General features: G+C 39.7%; 1 protein-coding gene across 2 annotated transcripts in view; it reads right to left on the minus strand.

Annotated features, from left to right (window-relative positions):
* Positions 1–24,352, minus strand: part of CRYL1 (crystallin lambda 1) — a 140,353-nt gene that overhangs the window by 86,849 nt on the left and 29,152 nt on the right. For both annotated transcript variants that reach the window (XM_036455515.2, XM_036455514.2), the window contains exon 3: positions 15,981–16,107. In XM_036455515.2, coding sequence (XP_036311408.2) covers positions 15,981–16,107 — 127 coding nt within the window. The remainder of the gene's footprint in view (positions 1–15,980; positions 16,108–24,352) is intronic.

Here is a 24,352-nt window from a genome sequence, read left to right on the forward strand (position 1 = left end):
GGGATTCCCTACTTATGAGTAGAGAGATATCAGGCATTTAATAAAAATATCTGGGTACAAGCAGAGAAGCGTGCTATAAGATCATGAATTCTATAAGAACAGCAGTTAGACCTTGACTACATACAACTACTGAAAACTGCTCCTTTGAAATGCACACAACAGTGGGAGTTTTAAGGCATATTTTCCATATTTCATTACACTTTCAGCCATAATAGCAACTTTAAGGTTTTCACTAGTTATTTCAGAGCATACTTCAAGTCCCACATTGGTCTTGACAGCAAGTAGCCTCACAAGGCAATCTGTCCTGCTCCCTCCCCAGGTTATGCTCAGGAAATGGGATATAATCTTTCCTCTAATTTCTGAGTTATGAAGAGAGAGAGCCATGTTCATCAAGTGATGAATTAATAAAGCTAAAAACATGAAAAGTTTTGTGCTGCAATCAAAACACTAACCAAAAGCTAGCCCCATCCATATTTGACCATATGAAAAATTCCTGCGTGGAATTCCATTTATGTAAAATCATTCGCAATATTTTCCCATAGCCAAACCAACTTTCAAGGGTTAGCTAGAAAAAAGAATGAGGGAGAAGAGACACTTGGGAAGAAATAAGTAACACTCTTGACCCCCTTGCTTAGACCACAAGGAGCTGCTGCTCAGCGGTACCCATAAGATACACAAAAACCCTCATCTCCCCTCCCAAGTTCCTCACAGCCAGCCCAAAAAGATCTTCTATAGAAATCCTCTCCTGCCTTCCCTCTCATCTATTCTCAGTAAAAGGAAGAGGCGGGTTGGCAATCTTGATCCTCTCAATTTTGGGGCAGTTTTCTAACTCAGTTTCTGAAAGATCAGGGATAAAGCCACCTTGCCTCAGGGGCAAGCCAGCTCGGGACTCCTGTTTTGCCTTCTCCAGCTTCTTATAACCTGGGTCTTTGTGCAATGAGACAGATATTAAGCCTCCTTCAGGCCAAAGCTCAGTATCCCTTCTCCCAGGTCCACAATAAAATAAGCAGGAGGAAGCGAAGTCCTCTTACTGCACCTACTTCAAATATAGCAAAATGGAAATTTCTGTCTAGCCAACAGAATGTTATACAGTGGGCTAAGGGAATGGGGAAAAGCAGAGATCCAGACAAGGAGAAGTGAGCGGCCAAAATGAATGGCATAGGGTAGCAGAAAAAGGCTCTCTCCATACGCCAGCACTCCGTGCCCCCCCCCCCCTTGCATCCCTCCTCCCCGTGGAAAGGTTGGAGCATGAAGGTTACAAAGGACCTGAATCAAGTGTTATCTTTACCACTTACTGCCGTTGGCGTCTTCAGCAAAGTCATCAATGTCTCATCTGTAAACACATCATCCACTCAGTCATCAGCAAATGTTAATACCAAGTTCATGCTATGTGCCAGACACTATTTAGGTGCTGGGGACACAACAGTAAATAAAACAACCAAAATTACCTGGGGGGTGGGGAGATTACAATGATGGGGATTTGGGGGAGAGTGAGAGGAACAAGGTAAGAATAAATACTATAATAGACAATAGTACCAACCTCTCAGAGTTATTTTGTGTATGAACAGAACCATATGGATAAAGTACAGGGCACAGGATCTAGTAAATGGTAAGGAGTTGGCACATAGCACTTACCATTAGCAGTGATCTCTGGCCAAGAGGAAAGAAGATCCAAGCTGGCCTTGGGGTCCCCAGGTATTCTAGGGCTTGCGAGGGACAATGCGTAGAGTCATGAGGGAAAACTCAGGACCCTTGGAAGGTTAAGATTCCCACCCACCACCTACCAACTTATGTGGCACAATAGGTAGTTAGTTATTCATTTAAACTTGTAAACAAAGCAAGAAAATGTAAAAAGCCCCAGGACACGTCCATGTAAGGTATGAGTAAATAGCAGTAAGAGACCCTATTAAGTAAAGGCTTGTGCAAACTTTCTCAGTAAGTGTAAAAGATATAAGGCAAACAAACATTATCCAGGAAGGCCATCAGCACCTCATCCTGGTCCAAGCACACACTTTGCAAATGCTAAAGCAGGCAAGCATATCATTCCTTCCGCCCTCACTTACAACATTTATCATTAGACAGAACGATCAGACAGTAGCTGCCTCCTCAGCCAAAACAGGAACAGCTACTCAAGACTCCAAGATGCATTCCTTCATACAATGTGCAATCTGATGCTGGCTAACAACCAGGGCTTCTGAGTGATAGGAAGCTCTCCCCAGGCAACAGGGACTGACACAGCAACTCCTAAACTGAAAGTCACCAGCTTCAAAGAAGCTTTTGATTTCTCTCCCTGCTCTGCCCCCACTCCTGTGTTCAAACAGATATGCTGGGCAACAAGTCTCTGAATATTGACTTTCAAATGAAAATAAACATAACCATGGAGGTTTAGAGTCAGCAGATACAAATCCCAGGGTGCCCGTGTCACTGGGCCAGCATTAGGAGAGCCGAGAGCTACAAGGCAAAAACAATCATGGAATGCTTTTCAGAGCACTCAGTCCTGAATGCTGGGGTCCCTGGACTTTACCCATGGAGTTTTGCCCCAGGTGTTCCTTATTTTTATTAATACAAGCTCCCTGATATATTCCCTCATGCGTTCTATTATACCTCTTACAAAAGGAGACCTCTATGATGTGCTCTGCATCACATGTGGTAGCTGATATTCTTAATAAATATATATAATGGCCACCCACCACCAAAGCAAAAAGTGGAAATACTTTGGGGAAAATAATTAGAGGCTAGTATTTTAATTGCTAAAGTTTTTACTATTTTCCAAGCATTAGATATGCATGTCATGGCTACTTTTAAATGGACTTATCATGTTTTTAACTGAATGATAACATCAAAAAATTATTTTGTTAGTTGATATTTTATATTTCATTTATTTTATTTCATACAATAAAAATGTTTATATTAAATATTTGCTTATTTTTACTTTGGGCATTAATTTAACAGCCTACTACTTCTAAAACAAAGGGACAATTATGTTTCTATCTATGAAAACACAGGTTTAGATATAGATGGATAGATAGGTATATTTCTGTTTCTATCTATAGTACATAAAATAAATATTATGTCAATTCTCCAGTTTTTATCATATCATCCCATCTTTCTAAAGAGCCGTGCAGTGTCCTTTGAAACAGAGATTTGAACTTACACTTTCTTTAAGCTTAGGGGAAAGTATAGTCATTCATTCAGTTTTACAGTAATTTTAGAAACCAAGTTAAAAATGTCAATGTTGGACAATGACATGTTTGTTGTTACAAATTTGGATAATGAAGTATCTGTTTTCACTTATCAATTTAATAAAAATTTTAAAGATCTTATAGCAAATACTTGCAGGCTTAGAATCAAATTGTCTTCATAGGTTGCCATAGGGATTTACAATGTCACTTAATAATACATCACCAAGAGCCAGAAAGGGGCTGGTAATTTTAATTCCAATTTTAATGAATCTGTCATTAAAAAGGTAACTCAAAAATATGATATAGAGGGACTTATCAACCAAGTTTCATTTTTAATAGCAAAGATCATTGTTTTCTAAATGATTCTTGATTTTCATTGAGTCCATTCCATTGGCTCAGGAATCTCTGTAGAGAAAGAGCATGGGACCTGGATGTGGACAAACAGATTAATTTAGAGCTATAAAATATGGTGCCTTCTGATACCAATATCTGATTCTTTTGTTGTAAAATTATAAAGGGATATATATCACCAAGATGATGGAATAGGAAGCCCCAGACCCCAATCCCCCACAGAAACAAAAACTTAACAATATACAGTCCAAATCCAGAAACCAATAAACCCAGGTAAGTAAGTACCCCAAGTGAGCACAAAGCCAAGAACAAGTACCCTGAAAAGAGTAAGAAAAGCTACTGCATTTCATCCACAATAGCCCTTCCCCTAAGCCAGTACAGCTCAGTTAATCAGGAAAACACATCCAAATCATGGCTTCTCCCTTGGAAGGGAAAAAGAAGACCAGAATGCACATCCAATATCCCAGCTTTTGGAGGAGTGTCTAAGGAACTGGTTCCTGTCTTACCTGACTCAGCACTAATGAGGAACTGGCAGAGAAGCCACTGCCAACTGAGGAGCAGCCATTGCCACAAACACAAGAGGACCAACCACAGCCTAAGGAGCCACTGCCACCCTGCATGATTCGACATCTAGATCGGTTGATGAGATTAAAAAAAAAAAAAAAAAATGGGTAGACAAAGATATCCCCAAAGGAAGGAAAGGAGGAATCGCCAGAAAAGCAGCTAAGTGAAACAGAGGCATGCAATATGTCAGAAAAATAATTCAGAATGAGGGTCATACAGTTCATAAACTGTATGGATGAAAAAATCAACAACTATGCAAGAATCAAGAAGAAATGAAGAGTGATATAGCTGCAATAAAAAATACCATGGAGCCTAAACCAGTTTGGCTCAGTGGATAGCACATCAGCCTTTGGACTGAAAGGTCCCAGGTTTGATTCCAATCAAGGGCCAGCCACATCCCCCAGCGACCCAAGTGTAGGCCCTGGTATCTGGGATATATTTACTTTCTACAATTGAAACTTGTAGCCTGGAGTGGAGCCAAGCCTCCTGTTCACCCCATGGTGGCAGCCATTTCTATTTGGATTTGTTTACCTTCTATAATTGAAACTTTGTAGCCTTGAGAGGAGGCTTAGGCCAGCAAGGGCAAGTGGAAAGCTTGGCTTCCTCCATTGCCAGGGAAACACCTCCCTCCTGCTCTCTGTGGCTATAGCCATCTTGGTTGGGTTTATTTGCATACTTGCTCTGATTGGCTGGTGGGCATGGCTTGTGGCCATGGCTTGTGGGGATGGTTAATTTGCATATTACTCTTTTATTAGGCAGGATATACATAATTAAAAAGAAAAAACTATAGGAACAAAAACAGACTGAGAGTAGACAGGGCCTGGGGAAGCAGGAGAGAACATAATTGCAAAGAGGACTGAGGGCACACAGTGGATAATGGGAATGTTGTAAAGCTTGAAAGTGATGGTGGTGCCTGGATTGTATGCATTTGTCAAAACACTTAGAACTAAACACTAAAATTGGTGAATTTTATTGTATGTAAATTATACCTCAGCAAATTTGATTTTAGAATTTTTTTTAAACACATGGAACAGGAAAACTGAAATTCAAGTTTCAATGCACACTCCTATACATTCTCAAGGTTGGCATCCCACATGCACTTTGCTACTACATCCCTCACCTCCACCCATACCTCCATCCTACCAAAAGGATTACTCTGAGCCTCAGTGAACCAAAACAAAATTCCACCAAGCTCCCATCCTTTAAGGAAACATAAAGTCTAAAATGTAAAGTCTAGCCCTAGCCAGTTGCTCAGTAGATAGAGCCTTGGCCTGCAGACTGAAGGGTCACAGGTTTGATTACAGTCAAGGGCAAGTACCTCAGTTGCAGGCTCTATCTGGGCCTGCACAGGAGGCAACCAATGTGTCTCTGTCACACCAATGTTTCTCTCTGTGTGTCTCTTCCTCTCCCTTTCAATCTCTAAAAAAAAAAAAAAAAAAATCAATGAAAAATAGCCTCAGGTGAGGATTAAAATAAGGAATAAATAAAAATAAAAAGTAAATTTTTAAAAAACGTTAATATTCCCATGAACCAGGAGGTCACGGTTCAAAATTCCTAGTCAGGGCATATGCCTATGTTGTGGGCTCAATCCTCAATGGGGGTATGTGCAGGGGGCAGCAAATCAATGATTCTCTCTCATCATTGATGTTTCCATCTTTCTTCCCTTCTCCCTTCCTCTCTTAAATAAAAATAATAATAAAGAAAGAAATTGTAATAAACACTGCTTCTTATAATTACTAACAAAGTCTGAATGTCCTTATCAAAATGACTAGCATTTTTTAAATTTTAAAGATAAAGTGAAATTCTGATCATCTGTATTGATAATATAATTTTTACTTCTAGATTTCAGCTGTTGTCTTGATTTTTGTGTTAGGAAATTCCACTTAAACTTCATAATTCTATAACTCCTTCCACGGCTTCTACCAGCTGTAATACCTCAGTCTCAAGTCTTAAATTCCAGAGATTAAACAAAACCTCTGTACCATGGCTAATGAGCTTTAATGCTCTTTAAGAGTCAATGCTTTAGACAGGTTTTTTCAGAATAAAGTTATTTTTCCAGAGTAGCTTTTCTTGCCAGGCAAGATTTGATCTCTAAATTACACTAAGTTCTAGCAATTCAGGTTTCATTCTTGCACTCTCAGACCTTTCAGCAGAGAATTAGGAAACTTTGACCCATGCTCCTGCCCACTGGGGATTAGGTAGGGGAAAAAAAATCCATCATGGAGATTTACACTCACACTTCTGGGACTTTCACCCTTGGGGACAGAGCAACATCTATCATTGGGTTGTTTGTCATTAGAGAACAATTCAATTGTTAACTCACAAGTTCTGCCTTCTGCTTTTGAACAATTCCCTAAAGTAATGATACTTTTATTTGTATTTAAAAATGTATCCAAAGGGCCTAGATTAATTTTTCTACAATGAGAATTTTTCCTTTTATAAAACATAAAAAGGAGTTCCAAGAGTTGACAAGAAGGTACAGCTACAAAGAAGTCTCTAGACACTAAGGTGAAGAAGCATAACAAGGCCTGGTGAGTAGATGCACGAGAGATGACCATGGCCTTTTGATCCTTCAGCTTTAATGTCATTCTTAGGTTAAACATCATATAATATACATAACAACTGTTTCACTCTAAAAATTATACCTCTATCTGACAGAGTCCTGGGCAAATTGTGCTGTAAGAAATATTCTAAATTTTAAATAAAAATCTATCTTGATACAAAATACTATTACTTGCCAACTATGTTAGAGAAAGACAGAAAATAAGTAGAAGAAATAAAAAGAAGTACAAACACACAAAACTATTAAAACATTTTTTGAATAGTGGACCTAATCAGTATTTTCCTAAACTTTATTTTTCTTTGAAATATATTTTTAACATTCCTGAATTGTTAGAAGCCTAATAAAATGTAACAAACACATAGTATAGCATTAATCAGATTTTGATTTGGAAATTTTATTTGCTTATTTGTTTGGTAAATAAGGTGAAATTAATAGGCATTAGTTGCAAAATTTTGAAAATCAAATTTGCTGCATGTCATATAAAGAAATAAACATGCTCAAGAAAATCAGTCAAGGCAACAGACAAAAATAAGTCTCAATTGTTTTCCGTTACCCATTTTTTCCTTCTGATTATTTTCACTCACCTTTTATTTTTTTAAAATATATTTTATTGATTTTTTACAGAGAGGAAGGGAGAGGGATAGAGAGTTAGAAACATTGATGAGAGAGAAACATGGACCAGATGCCTCCTACACACTCCCTATTGGGGATGTGCCCACAACCAAGGTACATGCACTTGACCGGAATCAAACCTGGGACCCCCAGTCTGCAGGCCAACACTCTATCCACTGAGCCAAATCAGCCAACACTTTACTCACCTTTTAATTTGATATTTCAAAATAATAAAGGCCATACATGACAAACCAACAGCCAATATTATACTCAATGAGCAAAAACTAAAACCATTTCCTCTAAGAACAGGAACAAGACAGAGATGTCCACTTTCACCACTCTTATTTAACGTAACTGGAAGTCCTAGACATTGTGATCAGACAAGAAGAAGAAATAAAAGGTATCCAAACTGGAAAGGAGGAAGTAAAACTCTCATTATTCAAAAATGACATGATATTTTTCATAGAAAAACCTAAAGACTCCACCAAAAACTACTAGGTTTAATAAATGAATATAGCAATGCAGCAGGTTACAAATTCAACACCCCAAAATCAATGGGTTTTTTTATACACCAATAATGAATTCTCAGAAAAAGAAACTAAACAATCTCATTTACCATTAAAACCAAAAATTAAAATACTTATGAATAAACTTAACCAAGAAGGTAAAAGAATAGTATGCCAAAAACTATAGGACATTGAAAAAAGAGATAGAGGAAGATATAATCAATAGAATATACTGTGTTCATGATTGGTAAAAAGCAACATAATACTACCCAAAGCAATCTATAGATTCAATGTAATCCCTATTAAAATACCAATGGCATATTTCATATGCCTAGAACAAATTTATATGGAACCATTAAAAACCCCAAATAGCCACAGTAATATTGAAAAAGAAGAAGAAAGTTGGAGGAATCACAATATCAGATTTCAAGTTATACCAGAAAGCCACTGAAATCAAAACAGCCTGGTATTGGTGCGAGAAAGGCATATAGATCAGTGTAACAGAACAGAGAACCCAGAAATCAACTCAAGTCATTATGCTCAATTATTTGACAAAAGAGGCAAGAGCGTACAAAGGAGTCAAGATAGTCTCTTCAATAAATGTTATTAGGAAAATTGGACAGATACATTCAAAAAAATGAAACTAGACCATCAACTTACACCATATACAGAATAAACTCAAAATGGATAAAAGACTTACATGTTAAGTCATGAAACCATAAGAATTTTAGAAGAAACCATGTTACAGATATAGCTCCTAGGGCAAAGAAGAAAATGAACATCAAAATAAACTATCAGCAAAATGACAAGAAAGCCCACTGTGTGGGAGAACATATTTGCCAAAGGTACATCCAATAAGGTGTTAATTTCCAAAATGCATACAAAACTCATACAACTTAACAAAAGGAAGACAATCAAATTTTAAAAAAAAGGCAAAGGACCTACATAGACATTTCTCAAAGTGGACATACAAAAGGGCAAGAGACATATGAAAAATGCTCAAAGTGACTGATCATCAGAGAGATGGAAATTAAAATGACAGTGAGGTATCACCTCACACCTGTCATAATGGCTACCATCAACAAACCAACCAATGGCAAGTGCTGGCGAGGATGCAGAGAAAACGGAACACTAGTACATCTGGTGGGAATGCAGACTGCTGCAGCCATTATGAAAAGTAGTAAGGAATTTCATGAAAAAATTAAATATGGAACTGCCATTTGATCCAGTGATCCCAGTTCTAGGAATATATCCTAAGAAATCACAAACACCAATCAGAAAGAATGTATGCATCCCTATGTTCATAGCAGCACAATTTACAATAGCTAAGATTTGGAAACAGTCTAAGTGACCATCAGTAGACTAGTGTATAAAAAAAATAAATGTGGTACATTTATTCTGTGGAATATTATGCAGCTGTAAAAAAGAAGGATCTCTTACCATTTGAGACAGCATGGAGAGATCTGGAAAGTATTATGCTAAGTGAAATAAATCAGTCAGAGAATCTAATGAACAAAATAAACTGATGAACAAAAAATAGATCCAGAGACACAGAAGCATGGAACAGACTGGAGCATCTCAGAAGGAAGGTGGGGAAGGGTGGGAGGTAATCAACCAAAGAACTTGCATGCAGGTAGATCCAAGATGGCTGCACCCAGGTGAACACCTAGCCGCAGTCGCACACAACAATTTCAATAAAATACAACTAAAATATAAAACGGACATTGCCCAGAACTACAGGAAGGTTGCCTGACTGGAAATTCTACAGTGAGAAGCAAGGAGAAAACCAGAAGGAGGTGCGGAGGAGCTGGAAAAGCCGAGGTACGGAGACACGGCGCGCGGAGAGGACGGAGCCGGAGAGGAGGGAGGCCGAGTGCCTGGCGGGCGTTCCCTAGCGGAAAGGAGATAAAACTCCGACTGTGCTGGGCCCCCGACTGCTCTGATCCCCAGTTTTAAGCCAGACCCCGGGTACCCAGGCTCAGCCATAGGGAGCCGGGCTGTAAGGCGGAACCCCGGGGAAGTGGCGAAAGGAGGTCCCGGCGGTGCGCACACTGCGCACAGAGAAGGGACGGTCGGCTGTGCCGCGGGATTGCCCTGACGGGAAGGAGACTGGGGCTCCAGACTGCTCTGAACGCCACCTCCAACTCCACTTCCAACTGAACTGAACCCCAATACCGGGCTCATTGTGGGAGAGCATAGACTGTTTGGCAGCAGGCGAAAATCGAGGGCACCTTTCTCTCAGAGGCGCCGGCAGCGAGCACTGAAGGACCCGCATAGGGCGGGGCTGATGGAAGCCAAAGCTGCAGGCTCCACCCTGAAACCCCGTCCCATCTGTAACTGCGAAATGCGACAACAAAATAGATCACAAACGAAAGAAATGGAGGACAAAAAGCGTCTGGATATAGAGTTCAAATCTACGCTTATAAGGTTTTTCAAGAATTTCCTAGAAAAGATGGATAAGGCCTATGAGGATATGAAAAGAGATCAACTAGAATTAATAAGGAGTCATCGAGAAATGATAAGGGATCAACAAGAAATAAAGAATACATTGTCTGAAATAAAAAATATTTTACAGAGTCCTAAAAACAGAAGGGAAGATCACAAGAATCAAGTCAAAGATTTGGAACATAAAGAGCCAGAAGACACTCCTCCACAGAAGCTAGAAGGCAAGAGAATCCAGAAAATTGAAGATAATGTAAGAAACCTCTGGGACAACTTCAAGCGAACCAACATCAGAATTATGGGGGTCCCAGAAAATGAGAGAGAGCAAGATATCGAAAACATACTGAAAGAAATAGTGACAGAAAACTTCCCCCACCTGGTGAAAGAATTAGACTTACAAGTCCAGGAAGCGCACAGAACTCCAAACAAAAGGAATCCAAAGAGGACCACACCGAGACACATCATTATTAAAATTCCAAGAGCAAAAGACAAAGAGAGAATATTAAAAGAAGCAAGAGCAAAGAAGGTAGTAATCTATAAAGGAGCACCTATACGATTGTCAGCTGACTTCTCAACAGAAACCATGCAGGCCAGAAGGGAATGGCAAGAAATATTCAAGGTGATGAATAGCAAGAACCTACAGCCAAAAATAACCTACCCAGCAAAGCTATCACTCAGAATCGAAGGCCAGATAAAGAGCTTCACTAATAAAAAAAAGCTAAAGGAGTTCATCACCGCCAAACCAGAATTATATGAATTGCTGAACGGGGTTCTTTCAGAAGAGAAAGTAAACAAAGATAAAAATTATGAACAACAAATACGTTACTATCAACAAGTGCATCTAAAAACCAAGGAAATTTAAAAAATCTGATGAACAATATTAACTATTGAATATAATAGAATCAGAGGTATGAAAGGGGAGTGAACTGACGATTCTTGGGGAAAAGGGGAGAGGGGGGCGTGGGAAGAGACTGAACATAAACTGTGCACCTATGGATGAGGACAATGGGGAGAGGGGAAAGGGCAGAGGGTGGGGTGGGAACCTGGTGGAGGAGAGCAATGGGGGGGAGGGGGGGGGAAGGAACATTTGTAATAATATGAACAATAAACTTATAAAAAAAAAAACAAAAAAAAAAAACAATGTAGCGGAGAGAGAGACAGGCCGGGGAGTTTGCCTCAGACTTACCTGGCTACTGAAACAGCAGGACCCAACCTCAGAATTGTGAGTCCTATGTGTTTTCAACATTCTGAGATGTTAACTAGTTTAACTTTAAGAGTACACTCCTATCTGAAGCTTTAATTTCATTGTTATTCAAAACACAGCTCAAATCAATATTTGTCAGATACAAAGGGCAACATGAGAAAAATGATTTTCTAAAAGGTCCCTGGACTATGAGTACAAGTCCTGACAAAAGCTATATTTAGAATACTCATGGGCTCCATTTGCTATGATGACATCTCTCTCTTTTATGATGACCTTCATATTTATAATAGATACATTTCCAATATTTTTATCTTAGTAGCACAGCAATATAAATTAACTCATTTGTTCCCACAGAAGGTACTGAGATTTTATCATAGGGAGTACATGCCCAGCTGGTCTGAAATGTTTGGGGGAACCGGAGGGACCAGAGCTGGTGGGCAGGGTTTTGGGGAGATGGGAGATTGCTGTGTGGGGCAATTGGACATGAGCTTGAGAAGGGCATTGGGGATATGAAATTGACTCTGGATCATTTGGATTTCTTTATACAGAAGGTCATAATAATTTGAAACTTGTGGCTGTGTGGTGGGAGGAAGATGGAGTTCAATTTTATTTAAGTTGACACTTGACAGCACAGACTCAAAAAGGGTAGCCAAGATTTCAGGGGTGATGTTTAACCCATGCTTTGAGAACTCCTGTTTGAACTCCCTTTCAGCCATTTCCTTTACAACAGGTGGGCAGTATGTGGATAAAAGGGTAGTGGCCACTTTTAATCCTTCCCCCACTTTGTAGACCTCATATTGAGTCTCAAGACCCTGGAATTCCTTGTTTAACAGCTTTACCCTCCTTCCCGGGCCTGTACTGCTGTCTTCCTCAGGTTTGTCCTGTGGAGAGTGGCCCACCCACTGGTGCATATGTCCCAAGGCCCTGACGATGGTTATATTTTTGGTTTTAAAAATAAGCAGAGGTTGGGACGTAGATGTGAGGGCAGGGATGTCCCCACACATACACATGAGGAACTTTGAGAAATTAAAGACATTTAAATTAAAGCCTGGCAGATCATTTGAAGGTTTATTTGAGAAGGTAGTAGCATAGAAAATAATTTATTTAAAAATTTGTTGGTTTCATGAATAATGTTTACTTATTTAGACATAAAGCATTTAAGCCTCCATTGTAATTTTGCCTTGGACCCTGAGAATGATGGGTGTGGACCTATTGTTCAAAATATTAAAAAAGATAAAGGACCTTCAAATGACAACATCGTAATGTTGTCTCTGTCTATGAGTTTTTTGCACATGTATCGTCAGCTAGTCACTAAATTAGATTCTTAAAGACCTCTATCAATGTATGTTTATCAATCTATATAGTTTATTTTTTAATTAAATTTTTGTGTGACATTGGTTAATAAGATTAAAATAAATAAATAAATAAAATAAAATAAAAACCTGAAGAAAAAAAAAAGAAGAAAAAAAAAAAAGAACTTGCATGCATATATGCATAACCCATGGACACAGAGAATAGGGTGCTGAAGGCCTAGGACAGGGACAGGAGCAGGCTAGAACGGGCCAACAGGGGACATATGTAATACATTCAACAATAAAGATTTAATTTAAAATTAAAATAAAAAATAACATCTCATTTATTGGAAAAAAAAAACACAAAACACTTGAGTACTGCTGTTATATGCTAAGCACTTTATGTATATTAACTTATAATATCTAAGTAACTCTTCAGGTTGGCACTTAGCATTCCTCAATAGGCTAGCTATACTTAACCTCTAGCCTTTCCCCACCTTTTCAGCTGCCATTCTACTCACTTATTGGACCACACTCACAGGTACCTCAGGTCCTCTGCTCACCTCTCTCTGAGACACTGTCCCCACCTCTGACCTGGCCTCAACCCCAAAAACCCACTGTCAAAGGCTAAGGTGGGCCCCACCTTCATTAACCCTTCCTAATCCTCATGGTCAAATTGCTTCCTTCCCCATTATTCTTTGTGGTACTGGAAGTACAAACCATTTCTTTTGTTCTTTCACAAAGTTAAAAATATAATTTTAAACAAATTTTAAACAATTTATAAAGAACACAATATCCTACAAGAATTAAACCTAATGGAGCTTACATCATCTTTCTCTAGTATCCTCTCCCCACACTGCCTGACTCAAGAATTGTGCACAATAGATGCTACTCAACAAGTAAATGCCATGTAAATACCTCCACTTAATCCATACAACAAAGACTGGCCTTGAAGAGCAGTTTTCAGTACCTACTACACATAGAACAATGTATATTATCCCCTATCATTTGTTTATTGCCAAAATTGTACACAAATGGCTACATTATAAAAATTTATTTTATAAATTTATTAAGCATTTTCTATGTGCCAAGTATTGTGCTAAGCACTTTACATGCACAAGCTGAAAGAGTTCCCAAAAATTATAAAAGTACCAGCTTTATATTCAAGTCATTTTAAAGTTATGTTGTGGAGGTTCCCCACTTTTTGAAAAATAATATACTGTTTGGGAAAGAAGAATTAACCTAAACTAATTCAATCATGGTAGTGTGGAAACCATCTGACAGAATCTAGTTTTCAAAATCGGTCCAGGAAACAAAGAAATTTAACATCAGCATATTAATGATTCCTGGGAAATGACTTTACTATTTCTTGGGCTGCAAAATTTGTAAATAAGCTTTATAAAGATCACTTTTTTAAAAAGGAACACAGCAAGTTATGTTGTGGGACCACAAATCTCAAGCATGCCACTGCGGGGAGAAAAAACACACCTATAGGTCTGAGAATTCGTAGTTGAGTAAAAGTAAAACTTCCAGTGCCATCATCATATATGGATTTTTAAAAACTTCTCAGAGGAAAGCAAAGATATGCTCTGGAAAACATGTTCACATGTTCACATTTCATATCACATATATGGGTAATTAAAATACTCTTTTTCCATTATGTAAATATTTCATAACAAATGGACCCCAAAAAGGATGGTTTTAATCTTCTCATTGGAAAAATGGAGCCTTGCCTTACATTAGGGTCCCCTTAGACTCGAGCACAGATGGTTCCTTCACCATCACCCAGTGCGTGGGGTATGATGCCCATTTCACAGGTGAGGAAATGTGCTCATATTAGTACATTAAGAAACTTGCCAAAGTCAAACAGCTGTTTAATACAAAGTTGCCTGACTTAAAGTCTGTGTTCTCAACCACTGCCTCTATGCAGGCGGCTCCCACATGTCTGTGTTTGGGGAGGATTGTTGGACACAAATTGTTTCTCCTCCTCCAGCAACATCAGCATAAGAAGCACACACTTCTTTAAGCTTGTAGCAAGAGCCTTCTGTGCTGAGACCATGGTAGAAAGCTTCCATGCTCTCTCTAGAAGCAAATCCTATACAGGCTTGCCAGCACCTCAGTAAGGGTGAAACAGGCATATGAAAGCTAAAGAAGCACCTATCTGATCCCTCCTCAATGCTACACAATTTTCACCATGTAAAATAGAGATGAAAATATTAGAAAAAGGTAAAGTATTGAAAAATAGGCCCCTACTTATGTTTTGACTCATATACATTTGTTAAATGAACCAGAGAAATTTTAGAGCCACAAAGTTGAGATTCTAAGATTTCGTGTATTGGACCTGAATCTCAGGGCAGCAGCTGACCATAAAATGTGTGTACTCAAACTGCTGGATTTGTTCCCAAATTCTTAGCTATGTTATACACCTAAAACTAATACAAAATAATATTGAATGTAAACTGTAAATGGAAAAAATATTTATTTTTTTTAAATTGAATATAATCTCTCATTCAATAGAAAGATAAAACAAGCTGTCCAGAAAATCCATTTTTGCTCAAAATTCTAACACCTCCAAAAGATCATCATCCCAGTAGTTTAAAGCCTATAAGATGTTTTGATGGTAATATTTCCTGTGACAAAAATCATAATTTTGCCCTGGCCAGTGTGAGAGGATGGTTAGAGGGTTGGCCTGTGCACCAAAGGTTCATGGGTTTGAATCCTCGTCAAGGACTTATACTGGGTTGCAGATTTGATTCACAACCCCAGTCAGGGTATGTGTGAGAGGCAACCAATCTCTCTCTCTCTCTCTCTCCCTTTCTCTCTCTTTCTCTTCTCTCTCCCTTCCTCCTTTCCACTCTCTCTAAAAACTCAATGGAAAAAGTATCCTTGGATGAAGATTAACAACCACAAAAAAATCATCATAATTCTGACCTTCATGCAACAAGAGGTCCACAAATTTTTTTAAACCTCACTTGAGGATATAATTTTTTAAATTGATTTGATAAAGAGAGAAATGGAGAGATAGAAAAACAATCCATTGGCTGATTCCCAGGGATCAATTGGCAACCTAGGTATGTGCCCTGACTGGAAATCTAACCCATAACCTTTTGGTGTACGTGATGACACTCCAACCAGCTGAGCCATCCCACCAGGACAGAAGGTCCATACTTTTAACTGCTTTGTATCTTCCCCTGTTCTTCCAAGGATGTGGGGTGACTTGTTTCTTCTAGCCCTTATGGAACTGAGCACAGGCCCTTAACTCACCTGAATGTGAATGGCGCCCTCTACTGCTTCTTGAATATTTGAGCAGCCAGTGATGAGGGACAGCTGCTGTTCTGCGCTCAGTGAGCCTTTCAGGGAGCCTGACTGCTCCAGCAACTTCATGTCTTTCCTAAAAATAAAAATAAAAAGGAAAGTGTAATCACTGTGAGTATACAAAAACATTTTTTAAAACAAAAAGGTCAACATCCCTCACCAGTAGGGAAATACCAATCAAAACCACAAGGATAGGTCACTTCACACCCATTAGTATGGTTACTAACAAAAGAAGAGAAAATAAACCAAGCATTAGTGAGGATGTGGACAAACTGGAACCAATGCACTATAGGTAGGAATGTAAAACATGTGGCAAATAGTTTGGTGATTATTCAAAAAATTAAAAATACACCTAGCACATGATCCAGCATTCCATTTCTTGGTACATAACCAAAAAAATTGAAAGCAGGGACTCAAACACTCATGTTCATAAATACATTGTTTGCAATAGTAAAAAGTTAGAAACAAGGCCCTGGGTAGATAGCTCAGTTGGTTAGAGCATTGTCCCCATATGCCACGATTATGGGTTCAATCCCTGGTCAGGACACATACAAGAAGCAACCAATGAATGCATAAATAGGCGGAACAACAAATCAACGTCTCTTTCTCTCTCTCTTCTTCTCTCTCCCTCTCCCCACCTCCACCCTGTCCTCTCTCTCTAAAAATTAATTTGAGAGAGATAAAAAAACAAATATCCCTAGCCAGACGAATAAATAAATATGTATTTAATACCATTGTACTGTACACTTAAAATTATTATGACAGTAAATTTCTAATATTTTACAATTTTTTTTTCCCAGAAAAGATGAAACAAGGCTGACAAGAGGTAAAACTGGAAAGTGGGAGTTCTTCATCCTTACCCTCAGTCCCTGGGGAGAAGGGCTGAAAGGAGTATGTTCTAATGAGCACCATCCAGCTTCCTGCTGTAGGAACTGTGCTCAGAAGAGCCGTGTGCTCGATATAATGCTCTGCTGTCAGCGCCTTAAAACTCTGAATATTGAACCAAAAGCCCACATTTGCACTTGGCCTCACAAATTATGTAGTCAGTCCTACTGAAAATCAAGATCAGTTAAATAAACAAGGTAGAGTGCATACATAAACAGACACAGACACAAGCACATACACACAGTTGCCTAAGGAGCGCCATTCATGCTTTCCAAAAAATCTTGGGGATTTTTCTGCCAGTGAGTCAAATAAGTTGTACATGATTTCATGTCATGCTTTTTACCTTGAAGTTATCAAAGTCTTTCAGCCCAAGAACATATCACTTCATCTCCTGAATTACATGCAAAATAGTGTCTTCAGATTTTACTTCAGATCAGTTCTCTGTGCAACATAATTCCTAGTGTCTCATGTGTGTTGTCATTTTTCAGTTCTGGCTATTGAGCCAATTCATCAAGCAGCTTATATTAGTTGTACAGAGTATTGTACCATGTCACAGTGACTGATTCAAAATTTAAGATTTATCAGTTTGATACCTAAAATCAAGAAAGAACCACCCTAGCCAATGTTGCTCAGTGATTAGAACATTGGCCCGCCCACCAAAGGGTCTCAGGTTCAATTCCCAATCAAGGGCACATTCTGGCTTGTGGATTTATTCCCGCCCCCCCCACCCGGTGGGGTTACATTCAGGAGACAACCAAGTCAATCGATGTATCTCTCACATCAATGGTTCTCTCTCTCAAAATATCCTCAGATGAAGATTAACAATAACAACAAAAAAGAACTGATTTAAGTGCCAGAAAATACATATTTTATACACCATCAAGGGAAATGCAGCAAAAAAGAGTTAAGGTTAAGAGTTAATGAGAAAAGGTTACCCTACTGAGATACAAAGGGAAAGCAGGGGTTTCCAAGTCCTAGAGTCACACATCAGTATTGTCCAGCAAACGTCCCAGAACACAGCTGCATTTTTTTATTCAAATTACCACAGTGAGGAGAGCTCCATATGATTCAAAGATCATCTCTTTTCCATTCCACGCTTTTGATGCATCTTTCAAAATTTTTAACAATTATACAATACTATACATATACTAAAAAATCATGCAAGCCCTAGCTGGTATGGCTCAGTTGGTCGGAGAGCTGTCGGTGCAACAGAAGGTTGCAGATTCAATTCCTGGTCAGGGCACATACCAGGGTTGCAGGTTTGATCCCTGGTTGAGATACGATCTATGTTTCGCTCTCACATCAGTGTTTTTCTCTCTCTCTCCCTCTCTCTCTCTCTTAAAAAAAATCTATTTTTAAAAAATGTTTAATAATACACTTTAAACAAGTTGATAACCCTAGCTGCCTTGGCTTAGTGGATAGAGTATCTGCCTGTGGACTGAAGGGTCCCAGGTTCAATTCCAGTCAAAGGCATGTACCTTGGTGTGGGCACATTCCCAGTGTGGGGTGTGAAGGAAGCAGTTGATCGATGTTTCTAACTCTATTCCTCTCCCTTCCTCTAGGTAAAAAATCAACAAAAATATATATTTTTTTAATCAAGTTGATAAATTATATCTTAATAAAGCTGTTGTACTTGTTTCCCATGGCTCCTATAACAAATTACCACAACTCAGTGGCTTCAACAACATACACTTACCATCTTATAGTTTGGAGGTCAGAAACTTGGGTGGACCAACATCGAAGTGTTGGGCTGCATTCCTCCGAGAGGCTCTGGAGGTGCATCCATTCCTTGCCTTTTCCAGATCCGAGAAGCCACCTGCTTTCCTTGGCTCCATGGCCCTCTTCCACCTCCATCCCAATCTCTGCATCTGTCATCAGACCTCCTTCTTTGAGTCTCCTGCCTCCCTCTTTCTCCCACAAGGATCTCTATGATCATATTGGACCACCCAGATAATCTCCCTATTTTGATATTCTTAATTTTATTATATTCTCAAAAGCCTCTTTTCGTGTAAGATGACATATTCACAGGTTCCAGGATTAGGACCTGGACATCTTTGGGGAGCCATTATTCTGTCTACCATACCTGGGGTTTTTTTAATATAAAAGAAAAATATGTAATATATATATATATATAAACTTCCTGTAAAATTACTATATAAAATTATGCTTACAGAACAGAAAGGACCTGTTTATTATAACTGGCTCTGTGCTTGGCAGATATTATTCTATCATGTTCTGAATTTCCACTGGCTTTGTCAATCTGTCGTTCCTTTATAGGCAGTCTGTCTTTTCTCTCTCTGGCTGCTTTTCAGACTTTTCTTGTGTTTCCTGGTGTTTTATAATTTCACTATGATTCATCTAGGAATAGACACCCTTTGCTCCTTGGGACACTTGATTCTTCCAAAATGAGGATCCATATCTGTAGTTGTCATGAACTCTCAATCATTATGTCTTCATAAATTGCTCCTTTCCCTAGTCTGTCTAAATCTTTCAGACCTCTAGTGAATTACTTTACATGTTCCATCACTTCATCTCCTGAATTACATGCTAAATAGTATCTTCAAATATGACTTCAGGTCAATTCACTATGCTCATAATACCTGGTCTCTCCTGCATTTTGTGATTTTTGATTGAGAGCTGAACTCTATCTGTAGGAATTCTTTTAGTCTTGGGTTAAAGGTACATTATTCTGGAGACAGAATGTATTTTGCTTCTAACAAGCACTTGGAGAACTAATAACCAATAGACCAATCTGAATTCTTGGTGCGGAGTTTTTAAGACCACCTAGGTAGTATGAATTTGGATTTCAAATTCTAAGAGGGCTGATCCTATCTAATAAAAGGGTAATATGCAAATTGACTGCCACTCCAACACACAAGATGGCCGCTCCCATGTGGTCAAAGATGGCTGCCCCCATGTGGACACAAGATGGCCTGCATGGGAGGGCAGTTGTGGGCAATCAGACCAGCAAGAGAGGGCAATTAGGGGTGACTGGGCCAGCAGTAAAGGATAGTTGGGGGTGATCAGACCTGCAGTAAAGGACAGACAGTTGGGGAGGCGAGGGGACCCAGGCCTGCAGGAGAGGGCAGTTGTGGGCAATCAGGCCAGCAAGGGAGGGCAGTTAGGGGGGATTGGGTAGTTGGGGGTGGAGGGGGACCCAGGCCTGCAGGGGAGGGAAGTTGGGGCAACCCAGACCTGCAGAGGAGGACAGCTGGAGGACCAGGCCTGCAGGGGAGGACAGTTGGGGGAGGACCAGGCCTGCAGGTGAGGGCAATTGTGGGCAATCAGGCCAGCAGGGGAGGGCAGTTAGGGGGGACCAGGCTGGCAGAGGAGAGCAATTGGGAGAGACCAGGCAAGCAGGGGAGGGCAATTGGGAGGGACCAGGCCTGCAAGGGAGGACAGTTGGGGGGTACACAGGCCTGCAGGGGAGGGAAGTTGGGGGAGGAGGGACCCAGACCTAGCAGGGGATAGCAGTTGGGGGGACCAGACCTGCAGAAGAGGGAAGTTGGGGGTGACTGGGCCTGCAGGGAAGGACAGTTAGGGGCAACCAGGTTGGCTGGGGAGGACAGTTAGAGGCAACCAGGCTGCCTGGGGAAGGCAGTTAGAGGCAATAGGGCCAGCAGGGGAGCTATTAGGCGTTGATCAGGCTGGCAGAGGAGTGGTTAGGGGCAATCAGACAGGCAGGCAAGCGGTTGGGAGCCAGCAGTCCTGGATTGTAAGAGAGATGTCCGACTGCCCATGTAGGCCCAATCCCAGTTGGATCGGGCCTAAACAGGCAGTCGGACATCCCTCAAGGGTCCAAGACTGGAGAGGGTGCAGGTTGTGCTGAGGGAACACCCTCCCCCGTACATGAATTTCATGCACCAGGCCTCTCATTTATGTATAAACTCTCAGAGAAACCCTTTCTCCTCTCCACCCAGAGTCAAGTCAGAGCCTCCACATATAAGTGAGTTATATTCTTCCTAGTTCTCCATTTCACTAACAATGTAGCCCTTTGAATACTAGCTTCATTTGAGATCTCCAATTTGATCCCCCATCATCTACAGACTAAGGTTTGCTATTAGAACCAAAGGTCTAGATTAGCAAGATATGAAAATACTTAGAGAGTTGTAGTTTTCACACATCCCTTGGGACTCCTGCTCTCAGACTGGTCTCTCAGAATTTGTTACTTTCTTACTAGTTCAGCTATACTTTACAAAGAAACTATCAACTATATACATCCACTCTATATTTTTAAGTATTTCGACCTGAAAGGATTTTCAGGATATTTGCTTTGCCATATTGCCAGAAACTAATCTCTAGACTGTTTCTTTAAGGTATAATATCCCTAGATACTTGGTATATTTTATATTTCATGAGAAAAGGGAAATATTTACTGCCTTCAATTTTGTAATGATAATGTTATTCAATGTAAATTTGAGCTCTACTATACAAATAAATTTATATAATTATGAAGCGATTTTGTTACAGTTCTTGTTCACATTTACAGGAACAAAAACATTACTGCTAATGCCTGCCTGCTCTTTTGTTTCCCAGTTTTGCCCATTTGGAAAGATATATATGTTACCTGAATCCAATAAACTTAGCTTTAAAAATAACTATAGGTATTTCAATGAAATGCATCACTGAATGTTTCTTTTTTTATTTAGTCTAACTTGTTCACTTTGATAACAGAAACCGATGCCCAAGTTAGTTACAGATTTGCCCATGGACATCAAGCTACGGGAAGCAGGATGGGATGGAAACCATCTTCAGACTCTTTCCCTCAAACATATCAATTGGAACATCTTCCTCTTCCTGACTCTTCCTCCAAAACTATAAAGGCTCTCTCATTTAAAAAAAGAATCCTATCTGGAATGATTTATTTATTGGGCTTTTTGGCACAATTTATTGCGTTAAAATCTGACAATTCTAGGTACTCGATATAGAAGAGATTACAAAAAGAGGAACTGGTATGCACTTCCTCCCTCATGAATGCTGCTAACACCTGAGCTCCAACCTGCTGAGCTTGAATTTAGACAACAGGTTCGTGTGTTCCCTTCAGGGAGCTTCAGTGTATCTACCTTGTTTCTCAAAAAATAAGACACCCTCCAAAAATAAGACCTACTTACAGATTTCCTTCTGAGTGAAATATAAGGCATCCCCCGAAAATAAGGCCCCCCCAAGGCTCTGTCTCAGAATGCTATTACTAAACATGAGAGATTTGGTCCACTGATTCTGAAAGAAATGGAGTCACAAGAAATTCACCAGGAAATTCAGGAATTGGATTGTTATGATGATGTTCCAGAAGATGATGACATGATTGTCATTGAATAAATGAGTAAATTCTTGATACTGTAGGATTCACAGTTTGTCTGGTTTGTGTTGACACCTATCATACTACCGTACCGTATACAGGCAATAAATTTCCTTTATTTTCATTTAACAATAAATGTGTACCATATTCTTCTTCATGGAAAAAATAAGACATCCCCTGAAAATAAGACCTAGCGCATCTTTGGGAGCAAAAATTAATATAAAACACTGTCTTAGTTTCGGGGAAACTGGGTAGCAAACCTGCAGTCTCCTTTCAGGATTTCATTACCAACAGCTGTGTCCCATGTCAACCAAATCTATGACTTTTGAACTGGGCCAAGATGGGAAGCTGAACCGAAGGCAGCTGTGCACAGGTGAACCTGCAGCCTGGCTCCAGAGTACAGCCCAGTGGGAGTCTGTGCTAATGGCATGTGGCCAACCAATCAGTTCATCCTTGGACAATTTTGAAATGAAGACTACAAAGTAGACTGGTTAAGGACAGGATGAGCAACAGATGAATAGCCAGTGGTAGAGTCACAATTATGGACCTTAGAAATGCAAATCCAGAGACCAGGACCTGCTATGAAACAACCTCCCCCACTAGCATTGCTGCAGCTGCTATGTGACCATTAGAGGCTCAGGTGTTCCTGAACAATGTACCATTTCTGTAGCAGTGACAGCTTCCTGTATTCCTTACTCCCTCAGTCTCACAACTGATCCTCATCGACAGATGTAATCTGAGTACTTTCATCCTTGACAACCTGAAAGCATGTAGCACCTACTTTGCTTGGACCTTTGGCCTAAAAGAAATGACAATACATCTAAACTGCTCAGCTTTGAGCTATATGATTTATGTAAGTTAGACATGAAGAAATGGCTAAGCCTGGGACTCAATGGCATTGGTATATGTTAACTACGTTGCCCATAAATATACAGAATACAAGTGGCCAGAACTGTGTGTGGCCACCAAACACACACACACACATTACTTCAATTCAATTAATAAGTATTTGCTATCACAAATAAACATGAAATAAATTTAACAGAGTACCCTGTTTCTTTTCTAGGACTATTTTCTTTTCAAAACTTATTTTGAGAATTTAAAAAATTAGAGAAAGAATAATAAGCATGCTCATATTTCTATAATCAAAATTTAACAACCACCAATCCTGACATATTTGGTTCTGGTCATTTGTTAAATGTAAAAGTTTTAAAAATAAATAATAAAAAAAAAACATTAAAGTTCCTTTAGCCTCCAACCTCACAAAACTTTTCTGCTGAACTCAGATAGGGTTTTTATTGCCAAAGCCCAATAATATAATGATTAACCATTTTGCCCTGAGTAGCTCACGTGCTCAAAGGCAACTTCTTTAAGCTTCAACAGGTCAAAGCAAACTTTGGACTTTCTTCCAAATGTCCTGAGTCATATGAGATCAAATCAATGCCAGGACAAAGGAGCCTCTTGTTCCTTTGAGGACTACTGTTTTCAGACCTTCCTTGGGACATCCCTATACAGCAGAGCAGAAAGAGGCCATGTGGGGACAGAAAGCCAGCACTGCAACAGCCACAACAATGGTCTCCTCAAAATTAGACTCATGAAGAAGCTACCTAAGTGATTTGACCCGAGGGTCTTTTCCCTCCAGGGTGAAAACAGGCAGAGGGGACAGATACGGCATACTAAACCGGCTGCACACCAGGTCCTGAGGGGAAGGCAGATTAAAGGCTGGGAGGAACTTTCAGACAACCTCAAACAACCCCGCGAGTTCCCTTCAAGTTCCGCATATACCACAATCAAACCCAGCCATTTGGCAATGTTTTGTCCCAGTTAGACCACCAGTTGCAGTATCTTTCATGGAGTATTCTGAAAGAACTACTGCCTCAAGGTTTACAGAAGACTTAGATAAAAACAAAAAAAATTGATATGACTCCCAACCAGCTGTAGCAGCCTCATGTATGTCAGTGTTCAGCCTTACAGTTTATTTTGTTGTTGTTGTTTAATTAACATTTTTAAAGAATCTTTGTTAAATGTATTACATGTCTCCCCTTTTCTCCCATTGGCCCCTATTAGCCCGCCCCTGTCCCCCAGTGGACAGCCTAGGGCCTTCACCACACTGCTGTCTGTGTCCATGAGTTATGCTCAT

This window comes from Pipistrellus kuhlii, unplaced genomic scaffold (assembly GCF_014108245.1).
Source record: "Pipistrellus kuhlii isolate mPipKuh1 unplaced genomic scaffold, mPipKuh1.p scaffold_m20_p_3, whole genome shotgun sequence".
In the NCBI taxonomy this organism is placed as follows: Eukaryota; Metazoa; Chordata; class Mammalia; order Chiroptera; family Vespertilionidae; genus Pipistrellus; species Pipistrellus kuhlii.